The 13,275-nt window shown below is 36.7% G+C and overlaps 1 protein-coding gene across 3 annotated transcripts in view; it reads left to right on the forward strand.

Annotated features, from left to right (window-relative positions):
• The window catches only part of fbxl16 (F-box and leucine-rich repeat protein 16), a 49,442-nt gene extending 40,726 nt beyond the window's left edge, over positions 1 to 8,716 (forward strand). For all 3 annotated transcript variants that reach the window (XM_030141529.1, XM_030141530.1, XM_030141531.1), the window contains 2 exons: positions 2,398 to 2,461; positions 4,867 to 8,716. In XM_030141529.1, the coding sequence (XP_029997389.1) occupies positions 2,398 to 2,461; positions 4,867 to 5,015 (213 nt within the window). In that variant the 3' untranslated portion in view covers positions 5,016 to 8,716. The remainder of the gene's footprint in view (positions 1 to 2,397; positions 2,462 to 4,866) is intronic.
• Positions 8,717 to 13,275: the final 4,559 nt, after the last annotated feature.

A 13,275-nucleotide genomic window follows, 5' to 3' on the forward strand; every position in this document is an offset into this window, starting at 1 on the left:
TGACAGAGACAGAGCAGAGCTAAATGACAGAGTCAGACAGGACTAGCATCCAGGTAAAAATTGGAGAGTTTATCACCATGAAAAGGCCTTCCAAGCCTTTAACTGCACAGTTTAGAAGAGGAGAAAAGAGGAGGACGAAAACTAATCCAATTACAGAGGTATGGAACCTGTTTTAATGTTAAAAACGTTTGATGTTACTAGCTATAGCTAGCTGAACTGAAATGAAGCAAAGTTGGCTAATAATGGAACTGGAGATGATTAAGATATGAGAGATCTGCTAAGGTGTGGTTTACTGATGATGAACTGGGTTATATATGTTTATAAGTGGTTTATATATGTTTGTTTGTGGTTTACTACTGGTTAGCTGGTTTATACATGTTTTCTATCTGGTTAAACTGCTGGCTGCTTTGTGCATCTCCTCTCATGCTTTGCACATCTTTGCATTGTTTTCATGTTTGATGAGGAAGATAAAATATATGAAATAACTAAAACTTAACTAAACTAAACTAAAACTAAGCATTCAGAAAAAAACGATAACTAATAAAAACTAACAAACCTGCTCTAAAAACTAATTAAAACTAACTGAATTAGAGAAAAAAAAGTCAAAACTAATTAAAACTAAAGTATAATTAAAAATCCAAAACTATTATAACCTTGGTAAGAAATACCTGGAAAGAGTCTAATTTTTCACTCATTGTTTTAAAAAATGTGTACCAGTCATTGTATCAAAACAGCCAAAACAAAAAGAAATGACAGTGAAAATGTATCTTTTAATTGAGGCACCCAACTGGTCAGGAAATAGAATACCTGTACTTAAGAATATCAAATGAGAAAATGTAAACATACACGTGCGTGTGTGTGTGTGTGTGTGTCTGTAGTAGCAGTAGTAGTAGTAGTAGGAGTAATTTATTCATCCATTTAACAGAACATGATATATACATACATACAGTTCAGATCTCCGTACCAAACATGGGTGAAAAGGTGTAGGCTGAAGCAACAGCTTATTTATGCCTACACTATTTACAAGAAAAAAAGCTGCAGAAACGAAACAAGATAACAAGATGGCACAGTGAATATAATAAAACAAATAATATAATCTAAGCAAAATCTTAGATTCATACTGATAATGGACTTACTTTATCCTAATATTTTATATTTATTGAACACTTTAGTTTTAAACATCCTTTTAAATGTGGTGACTGATGTGCATGTCTTTAATTGTGTGTGTGTGTGTGTGTGTGTAATAGTGTAGAGTCAATCATAAAACCTGTTTACCTTCTCAGTTAACCCTTTGCTGTTAGCTGCCTCCATACTAAATTACTGTTACTTTTTGTTTCCCACTATCAAAGATCTCTGCCACAATGAGTAACTCGCCTGTTGCATTGACAGTGGCGTCACAAAGTGTGCGACAGATCAGCAAAGTAATGCAATGAATAAAATAAGCACTTTGAATCGGTTGTATGGATCAGCGCTTGTTTACCAATACCAATATCGGATCGGTACATCCCTACTTTACAGTGCACACCTTAATCAAACTTTATCTTTGTATTGATATTTCGTAATTTTCATTTTTATTCTCCTTCATCAACCTCAGCTGTGATAGTACCATGGTTTTATTTGACTTGTATTAGAGTCAGGAAGCGTTTCACTTTTCAGCAGGGCTTTCATTGTAGAAATGTTGCTGTGGCATTTGTTATTTTCTATAGATGTGGCTGAAAGTATCAGCAGTGACACAAATTTTGTTTTGTTTTTACTGATTTAATCCTTTTAGACCCCCCCCCCCCCCATACACACACATTTCTGAGGTATAGAACACATATAAGCATATAATAAGTTTCAAAGACTTCACTTGACAAAGAAATCACATTTATGGAAGGAGTCAGTTTGTATCACTTTCCAAACTTTTGACCACAATGGTACAATCCCAGTTCCAAAACAGTTGGTATATTGTGTAAAATTTAAATGATAGCAGAAAGTGATGCACAAACAAATCACAATAGAACATAGAAAACACATCAAATTTAGTCTGGTGAATATGAATACATTTATATAGGTGGTAACAAGAGTTCATACATAGAATAAAAGTCTTGCAAAAATTAATGAAAGAACGTTGTTATTTCAAGTATTTCATAGTGCAGTTTGATTTGAGTCCAAATGCAGCAGATTTGCACATACAATGGTTTACATTTTGTTTGGTTTTGAACTCAAAGAGAAGTGTTTTTTGTTTGTTTGTTTTGTTTTTTAATAGTATCTAAAGGATAGATACTTTGTATGATTTACAAAAGTAGACAAAGTATGAAGAAAGTGTGCAAATAGCTTTAAAATCTCTAATGTAAAACAGATTGAAAGCTGTCATTTTTCATTGGTTCAATGATTCTTTCCTCTGTGTCGATGCAGGTGCAGGATTTTGGACTGCAACATTTGTTTGGAATGAGAAGTCTTCGTCTTCTGTCTCTTGCAGGTATGACCTACACTTTTGTCTGTCCTCATTGGCTTAGGTTCAATGTGACCTCACCTTTTTGTATTGAAGTAGAAGGACAGGGATCTTTGTTTTTCCCGACCAATATCATACGGTCAATTATAAATCTTATTTTCTTTTGAATATAATGAGAATAACCTCATTTGATGGCCTTCTCTACTCATTTTGTGCTATCATAGCCTTATTTAAGCCTCATAAAGCCCTATTACACTGGGGCTTCACAAGAAATGTCCTCTTTATAGACTGGAATCTGTTGAATCTGTGTTCAGCTCTCCTCTTTGCCACTGTGCTGTCTGTAGTGCCATCTTGTGGCCACTCTGCTGATGTACACACGGAGGGCCTAGAAAAGCCATTTAACCTTCTAACAACCATGTTTTTGGGTTTGAGTCGGATTTATATCAGAGGAAGTGTAAAGCCAATGACTTCATTTGGAAGGAAACATAATCATTTTAGTACACAGTTGAATATGCGGCTGAAACAAACCTAAACTACGTGAGTTTAAACATGACTCAGATGTAACCCTAAACCTAACTTTAAACACAGAGGGAGGTTTAAGTCAGCTGTGCACAGAAGCTACATTATGATATGAGAAGCTGACTGAATTTGGAAAGTGTTTTGCTGTTTTACTACACGTCATATGATTCCATATCCATGCTGAATTGTTGCACTGCCCCAGTAGGACACATGTCTGGAAGAATGTAGTTCTGTGGTTGTATATTTACGAACAAATGGAATGAACTGACCAGGTGTTGGGTTCATACTGTCTACAATCAAACACAACATTATCATACATTTTATTATCACTGTTGTCTTTGTACAGGATAAATTGTCCATTTTGCACTCCACTGCTACCGTCAACCAGTTATTGATTATTTTATAATTGATTAATCTGGTCATTCTTCTCTTTGATTTGATTAAATGATTGTTTGAACTGGTGAAAAAAATTGCAAAAATATGAAAAGACAAATGTCGAAAGGTCAAATGACATCTACAAACAATAATAGTCTTCAGCACATTTGGATCCAACTTACTAACAGCTTAAGATGGAACTAAGGCTACATCCAGACGACAACGCTTGTGGTGTTTTTCTTTTGCAGATTCTAAAAGTTTCGCATCCATACATGTATTGTTTCAGGAAATATCTGCATCCAGGTGGAAACTGGAAAACTGGGTTAAAACGGTGTAATACGTATGTGATGCATATATGTGGTGCTGTTCGCAACCACAGACGGAGCCGCAGAATAAGCTAAAATCACAGAAGAATGCAGTGAGCATGTGCATGAGGCTATGTCCGGGGTTTTCTTCTTCTGGTCACGTGGTACTACGGCGTCATCGTTTCCAAAAAGTGGTGTTTACCTATCCATACAGCAATGCGAGGGCAGCGTTGTGAGATTTTTCCGCTCTGTGTCCTGTTCTCCAAAAATACTGTTTCAAGGCACTGATAACGCCGGTGTCATGTGGACAATAAGCTGAAATGATATTAAACTTTTGCGGATTGACATAATTTCGTTGTCGTGTGTAGCATACACCTGAAAAAAGACAAATATTTTCAATGCTCTTGTTAAAAGGGTAAGTGATGGTTCCAGTGTAGAAAAGTGAACATATCGATATTTTCTGCCTTTTTGTCCTCGTCTTTTCTGAACTACGCTACATGTTGTTTGTGTAGATCCTGGTGTCATGTGTATCACAATAAGCGTCCGTGTGAAACACAACAGTGGAACCAATGTTTAACTGGAGCGAAATTAAAGAAACAAAAAGTCAATTCAGGAAAACTGTAATAATTTTTCATTTCATTTTCTTTTATTTGTTCATTCCAATCTAAATGATTGGAAAGGAGCAGGATGAAGAAAACTCATAATAACTGCCCCTTTCTTGAAACATCTGCTTACATCAGATACGTTGCCATTACAGCTATTACAGTAAACAGTTTACATGATAGTCAATGCAAATAAAACAAATCCATAATGCATAAGTAAAATTATTTCATTACATGCTCTTATAAAGCGTCTCTATTCTCTCCTTATATAACCTCTAAACTGAAGTATATTTGTATAGCTCTTCTCTTCCATTGTCAAAGAATTCCACATTCTGACACCCACAACACAAATACACATTTGCTTTACATTAGTCCAAACCCTTTGCTGTTTAAAATTAAACCTCCTTCTGTGTTTTTCATCCTGTGATACTAAAACAAATAATCTCTGCAAATTTGCAAAAGTTCGTTTCTCGCTCTAAACACAATCAACAATGTCCTTAATTCAACTAACTCTTTAAACTTAAACAATCCTGATTTAATAAACAACTCATTTGTATGTTCGGGTCGATTAAGCTGTACTCTCAACTAAACTGTGTAACCATAGTAACCTGTGCTGTGTGCTCCCATCCAGGCTGCCCCCTGCTGACCACCACAGGCCTGTCGGGCCTCATCCAGCTGCAGGAGCTGGAGGAGCTGGAGCTGACCAACTGCCCCGGGGCCACGGCCGAGCTCTTCAAATATTATTCCCAGCACCTGCCCCACTGCATGGTCATTGAGTAAGAGAGGAGCGACCCACCCCACCGACTGATCGACGACCGTCATACTTCAACCTTCCTCCTCTTTTACTCTTCCTCACTCTTTTCCAAATGCCAACCAGGAGACCAAACTGCTCTGACTGCGCAAAGTTGTTCCTCATTACCTGCCCCTCCCCCTTCTCGCCTCGCCCCGTCTTCCTCCACACCCAACCGAACAGACTGACCGATAGGTGGACAGAGAGGCAGGAAGGCAATATGATGGTATATGCCAGACCCAGAGGATGATGGGATGGCGTTTGAGTTGCATTAAAGAAGATGCTGGAGTGAAAAGCTTAGTGTGACATCTTGTTTGACAGCAAGTTTCTTTTTCAGAATCAAGAAGAGGGGTTTGGTTTGAAGGGGAGGATCTCTGAACACTTAAATGAGTTTTTTTTTCTGATTGGATCCTAAAGGGAGTGATATGCACAGACCCAGATGCAGTGTTAAGGAACGAGTGTTTAAGCTGATATGGTGGAACTCACATGTGCTCATGGACTACACTCTTACACATACTGTATATGGTAAGTGAACAAATGAAGTCCTCAAGAACCTGAGTAGTAACATTTCTATTCAGTCCACTCTGTGTAATATAACTGCTGTAATTCTTTACTCATCAAAGGTTCCGTTTTCTCTTGGTTAGAGACACACACATGCCAGCTGGAACTTCTCTTTTCCTCCTTCCTATGTGTCTGGAGGTTGTGTCATGGACTCACAGGTTCTCACCTTTTTGGGATGCCATCACCTTTTTCCATTTCCGTGTCTCATCAGAAATCAAAAAATAAGGAAATCAAAAAATTTTCATAAGACCTGTTTACATTGGTTTTTCAGTATTGGCATTTTACACACTTGATCGATTCATTGTTTTGCATTTTCTCTCCCTTCTCTCTCCTCCCACGTCTTTGCTTTTTTGGATACATGATTTAATTTACAGATCTGAAGTAGAAGCTATCGTAAACTGTGAATGTTGTGTTTTGTAAATGGGAAATGTTCAGCTGAGGTAACACAAACAAGCAGTCAGTCAAATGTAAAGCAGAAGAGTACGTGGAACACATTTGACTTCCATTCTGAGGAGGTTCTACTGAGGACATTTTTGAAATGAGTCATTGAGAGCAGAGGGACTTTTGCTTCATGCATATGGTGTTTTTGTTTTTGGTGAGGCTATCTAATTTTGGAATTCAACTATTTGTTTCTTTTCTTCTTTTAGATGCTGATAAAAACTGTTTAGTGTCTGAATTGGAACTGTAAAGGTTCTGAGGCTGCTAATGCTTTGTATGAGGGATCTACTTCAAAAGTCAGAAAGGAAACTAAAGGGATTTCAGTATTTATTATTAGAATATTAATTACAGTATCCACCACAGGCCAGGATCAGAAGTGAACTGGACCATTTCGTTTGGGTTATTTAAAAAAAAAAAAAAAAAAACAACTTTTTTTTTTTCCCTAATAACCCAAAGTCTGGCCTTTGTCTTTTATATTGTTAAATCTACAGTGTTAAAGTGATGGTTTAACCAAGCTTAGCTCATGGTTGTCGAGGGGATCATGTTACTACTCCTTTTAGAAACAAATACACAGTAATAAACGTCTGGCTTCCAAGAACTGAACTGCAAAACAATGGAATATGTTTGCTTTGCCCCATTTATATCTTTATCATGTTTCTCTCTCTCTCAGTACATATATCCACATTTCAAATCCAGATCAACATCTATTGTGCATACCTCCAAAGAGAACATTTTAATTAAACACAGTATACACTGTACATACACAAAGGATAGCTTTAAATGTTACAGTAAGTCATTTTTATCTTAAATTCAAATTAGTATTCCCGATTCTGTGGATCCATATGAAGACAGAGGTTCAACTCTCTGTCTCAAAGATGCCTTTGTTTTCATTTTATGAATTGTTTTCTATCAACAGCACCGGAGGATCTGATATGTTAGTGAAAATCCGATTTACTCACCAAAGTGAGGGATGAGATCAAAGAATACTACAACAGATCTTGACTGTCATAAGCAGTCAGGACATCAGACAGAACAGGATAGAATAGAAAACAACAGAGGAAAAGTGTCATTCTTAATGAACGCATGGTATGGTCTGTAATCTCCCCTTACCCCTGCGTACCCCACCTCAGACATCCATATAAACTGAGCTAAGCAAGGCTAAACTTAGCAGTCAACAGCCCTACTATGAAAAAAAAAAAGCATCCATACGTCTAGAGGGAGGAAGACATTAAATGTGGAAACACGCTATTGCTGTTCAAAGGTTAAAATGATCTTTCAATGCAAGTAGTTGTGTTTTTTTTCCTACTCTAAATGAAATGGAAGAACCCAGCAGCGACCCCCCCTTTATGCCTACTGCGTGTCCTCAGATGTGCTAAATGCCAACTGAAGGGATTGGGTCAGTCTGTGCAGGTATTAGGTTGTGCCAAATGCATCAGCAGCAGTGCATTAAATGTGGCTGGTTGCCTGTAGCTCATTTCTGACTGAAACAGACTCGGTCTGTACGGATACGGTAGACCATGCATGTTTTTAGTTGGTCTGCCTTTTTCCTTGTGAAGGCTCACTCTACAGGTTGTTCTGCATCTGTTCATTGTACATACATATATTTATTTATCTATTTATTTATTTATTTATTTATTTAAATTGATTTGTGTCTTATTTAAGTGGTTTATTTATTGAAGAGACATTTTTCAAAGGATTGTGTGGAACTTGTTTCAGATTTTATTTTATTTCGATTTTACTTTAGGACACTTTGGATCCCTAAAAGAAATATCTACTTAATAGTCTCTTAAAATACACATTTTTGAGACACCAGTGACAATTAACATCATTAACACTGACTTAAAACTTTTAAGTCTTCATAATGTGCAAGAGTATATTTTCCTCTGTGCAAGTGTGTGTCATCTTTGTATTGCTTGTTAGATTATCATTAGAAATAAGAGGACAAATAGTGGCTCTATTCACTGTACCTGTCCTGAATGTGGCAGCAAAATACGGAGTGTGATATACATAAAACCATTTAAAGCCTAAGATTGACCTATGTCATGGCTAAGGAATGTTTACACTATCCACAATGATGACAAAGGGTACCATGTCTGATTTGATGTGCAAGATGAACAATCTATGGAAGCTTATTAAGGACAAAAGTGTTAAATCCATCAACACTAACATGATCCATAAGCTTTTACATTATACCTGCACTTACTGAGCCTTTAGTTTGGGACAGATACAAACTTAATGGTTCCATGATAGTCTATACGAGGACCTTGTGAGAGCATACACCCATCAGCCCTAACACTGGGACTGCTGACAGGTCAAGTGTTAATGTTGATTCCCTGGTTGCACTATTTGTTCTCAATGGGTGGAATATATTCGGCAAGAAGTAAATATTTAGTCATGGAAGGTGAAATGTTGCTAGCAGGTAAAATGGACAAATGCAAGGAAGCTGTTCGTATCCTCATGCTGCCCATTTTGATGCTCTTGTGAACATATTCCACCAATTGAAAGATGCCATTCTAACAAGATCAATAATATGACCTAGTCACCTATCAGTGGTCACAACACTATGGATGATTTTTGTCTGTAGCTAATTTATGACATCATTGTTTAAAACTTACTTATTTTCAATAATCCATTACACTATTGTGTTAAATCCTCACCTTTCTAAAATAATTGCCAAAGCCTTTTTTTTTTTTTTTTTTTAACAAAATTAATTTTTTGCTTAAGTCAGTCAATTTCTGGTCAAGTTTTTTTTGTTTTGTTTTTGTGTGTCTTTCCTAAAAAAATCTGAAAAAATGACAGACAATAATTTTAGGAAGGTGACGAAATGATACATTGGTTTAAATTAATTAATTATAGAACCATAATAAAGAAAACAGTTGATATTTTTGTTGTCTTTATTTGGGGAATGCTATTTCCTGCAAAACACAAAAAGAGAAAATGCAGGAATCTGGATAGGTAAGCCCACCTACAAATGGAGGAACTATATATAGTGATGTAGACCCTAGACTGACTCCTCTATGTGTTTACAAATTAAATATATTGTCCAGGTGTCATGTAGTGTAAGATGAAAAGCTTAGCTGAAGAAATATGAAGAGGTTTATTAGATGTCTGGGCTACATGTTTCTAAATTACAGAATGTCAGAATGACTTTGGGCCCACAATGATATTAACAAAATATTACAAAAATGATAATAATAATATTCATCCATTGTAGTCATTTATTTCCACGTCTGGTCACGGTGACTCATGTCAGAAATGTCCCATCTGTCCCTTAAACGCTGCTTGCACTATGACTTTTTGGCCAGTCAAAATACTCAGTGCTTAGTTTTAGCAGATGGGTTTTGTTTGGCATACCTAAAAACTAGCATGGCTTATTAATGAGAATTTATTTTCTTGATTTTAATTAGGAAAGAAATTGTTTCACCAATGGAAGCTATCAGATATTCAAATGAACAGTGTCAGATTATATGAAACACCTTTTTCATATGCAACACTCTCATTCACCTCGTTATTAAATAAGTTTGTTAATCAGTTCTGCCCTTACTCTGTCATCATAAACAAATACCTTCAAGAGCATCAATGTCATATCCCAGTTTGTCTTTAAAGAGCTTCCATAGATTGTCAAGTGTAAGTTTACATATCATGACTCTTACATGCACGGTCATGCATTTCTCAGCTACAAACAACTAACAACAAACCTTTTCAAGGTTCATAATTCAAGGTACATTTTCTAAGGTAAATAATTACTGTCACTTCTATTACTGTCTGCAGTCTTTGATCTACATTCTTCACCATTTTGTTACAACCCTTGTACAGCACAACTTTACGTAAGCAGTAAATAAATACTGACAGTTTACTGATAATGTTGAAATTAACACAAGTGTGTGCGCTTTCATTTCTCTGGGTTTTGCCCTGTAGGTTCTTCACTGTTATAGAGCTTTAAAACCTTCAGATGTTCCTGAGTTGGATCAGAGGGGATGAGCAAATAATTGGATTTGTGCTTAAAATGAAAATGGACTTATTAATTTATGAATGAACCGTATGAAAAAGAGCTAACTTTTGATAAGTTATATCTTTTCGCCTACGACGCTCTTGAGGATTAAGCGGTTTCGGAAAATGAATGAATGATAATATATATTCTGACCACATTCGTTCTTAAATCAAATCAAATTATATCATAAAGAAAGTTACTGAATGATGAAGTCAAACTATTGTTTGACTTTGTGGTTCATAGAGATGTTTTAGTTGTTATCATGTGACCTAATTATGAAGATAATAAACTGCCTTTTGAGGCAGGATGGTTTAGGATTCACATGAAACCAGGACAAAAAAGAGACTCATCATACACCAACGCCAAAACATGAAGATGAATACTGAGGAGCCATCCCTTTAGAAAGCCATCTGAGCATTATGTTCATGTAGATTCTATGTCACCCAAGTCATGGTATATCTAGACGCTGCAGGACAGCAAAAGGACTCCATAAGGTTTCTTGGAAAGTCTCACCTGTCATTGAAAAGGTTCTGCAGGTAGTTCTGCTGGACTTTTGGTGAGATGTAAGTATTTAACCTGTAGGAGGATCATTCACATCGAGCAGGGGTCAGCAACCCTGGTCCTAGAGAGCCACTATCCTGCATGTTTTAGATATATCCCTCTTCCAACACACCTGATTCAAATGATAAGCCTATCATCAAGCTCTGCAGAAGCCTGATAATGACCATCAGGTGTGCTGGAAGAGGGTAACATCTAAAACATGCAGGATAGTGGCTCTCTAGGACCAGGGTTGCTGACCCCTGACATAGAGCTTCTTCATGTGAGTCTTTAACCTGCCCTGTCTTTGACCTCTCGGTGAGTCAGTGACACCTTCAGTCCCTGAAACTATCAATATGTTCCACTGTAACTACTGGAGAAAAGGCCAGTGGCACTTTTTTTTTTTTTTTAACAAATTATGCTTTTTGGTCCTAATAGGCTTGTTAAGAGGGGATGTCTATAAATAGTAAGCTAGTCAGATCAGTAAGGTTCCAGCTACTTACCATTTGATCTTGGTAGTAGTGTTAGAATATACTCTACTTAGACAACTAATTACCATTTTGCACTGTCATATAAACTGCAATATGCAGTTATATGAAGTCTTAATTTGTTAACATTTTAGAATGTCAGAGCAAGCTCAATCCCCTCTTTATTTATTTATTAAATATAGTTTACCACCACCAGAGTGTGAATGTGAGTGCGAATGAATACTGGGTCAATAGTGTAAAGCGCTTTGGGTGTCTAGAAAAGTGCTATATAAATCCAATCCATTATTATTATTTATCATTATTATTAGCATTTAATGCAACTAGTGAGCATTTTGGGCCTTAATAATTGAGCAATTAAGTTGAAATACAACAATTACACGTTTGGACCTCACTGGTTAAATAGTCACTGGTTAAGTGGTAAAACATTTTACCATCATTGCTTAACAAGTAAGTTCAAAAAGGCTTTACCTAGTTCCTTGACAAATTGAATAATAAATGCTGAATATGGCTTATAATAGCCCTTAATTACACAGTGTGTGTGTTTGGGGGGGCGTTACTAGACTGGCTGGGGTATCACACATCATCAACAGTGATCCTGAACCTTCCTGGTCAGCTGCTACCTCAACTTACACATTCATAATAGTTGTAGATGTTAAGTGGTGGTAGGTGGAAGTATTTGATTTAATATAAGACACACTGTTGCAAAGTTTATTAATGAATGATGAAGTTTATAAAATCTAATAACTGACTGAAATATAAATCTGATAGAAATCTGTGTAGTCTCATCATAAAAGCACCAACCTTTATCTTGTCATGTCTTTTGTAATTTCCTCGGATGGCATTTGCTTTCAATAATACGTCTTTGTTGAAAGCAGCCAGTTTAACATGTTATGACAGAAAATACTCAGATGTGATGGAAACAATTAGGCTGCATCCTATTTGAGTGCACCAGTTACAGGCCACAAAATGGAACACAGCCATCGTCAATACGATCAGAAAAACCTCTGCTTTTCCTGTCATTACAAGAAAAAATGTCTGCTGTGATAAAATGTTTTGTTTTATTTGTACAGGTCACCTGATAGAGGTCCTAATAAAGGCCACACTGAGGTCATTGAGGTGGTTAAGGCAGAAAGTCAAAGATGGGGGACACAGGACACAAGGGTTCATGTCCCATTTTCATGCTGTTTCTTTTTGTATTTTGCCATTATTTATTTTAGTCCTACGTGTAACCTTTTTCATAACCCTTACCTCAACACTTTTTCTAACACTGACCAAGTTCTTGTTTTGTCTAAAATTGAACCTTCTCTTCTATAAACAGAAACTCTTCTAGAGCCAGCCTCAAATGGAAATTTGAGGGTTTGCCATTTGCTGGCTATCAACCTATGACCTATTAATTACTATGGACTTACATGGTATTATTCAATTATTACCTCTTAAAGATTACACTACATAGCACAGCCAAAAATTCCCAAACTGTAATATTTCATAGGACTCAGCATTATCTTTGAATCATGATGGCGTCGTTCTGATTAACTTACATAATGTCACAACCTTTCTTGCCATCCATAGTTGCATTACGTTTTAGGGATGGTCTTGTAATAATAATAATAATAATGGATTGGATTTATATAGCGCCTTTCTAGACACCCAAAGCGCTTTACATTATTGACCCATTATTCATTCGCTCTCACATTCTCCCTCTGGTGGTGGTAAACTACATCTGTAGCCACAGCTGCCCTGGGGCAGACTGACAGAAGCGTGGCTGCCATTTTGCGCCTCTGACCACCACCAAACATTCATACACTGGTGGCACTGGAAGCAAGGAGGGTGAAGTGTCTTGCCCAAGGACACAACGGACTGACTAGGACAGAGCGGGATTCGAACCGCCAACCCTTCGGTTATTGGACGACCCACTCTACCAACTGAGCCATGGCCGCCCCCATGGCGGTAATGATGATGGTAGGGTTGGAACACTGTGAAGAACAGAACATCTCACTGATTTTTTTATTTATTTATTTTGATTTTAATTTTTTTTTTTTTTTTTTTTTTTTTTTTTAGTGTTTAACCCATAAAGACCCAAACAGCTGTCGGTGACCAAAATCATCTACTGATCTAAAATGTTTAACTGTTGATCCACTAATTTTATCAATATGTCTAAATAATTAATGTAAAATGCAGTTTGTTGTCCTTTCATGCTCATCAGACATAAGCCATTTGGAAGGTCAGAGGCTCCGT

This window comes from Sphaeramia orbicularis, chromosome 8 (assembly GCF_902148855.1).
Source record: "Sphaeramia orbicularis chromosome 8, fSphaOr1.1, whole genome shotgun sequence".
NCBI lineage: Eukaryota > Metazoa > Chordata > Actinopteri > Kurtiformes > Apogonidae > Sphaeramia > Sphaeramia orbicularis.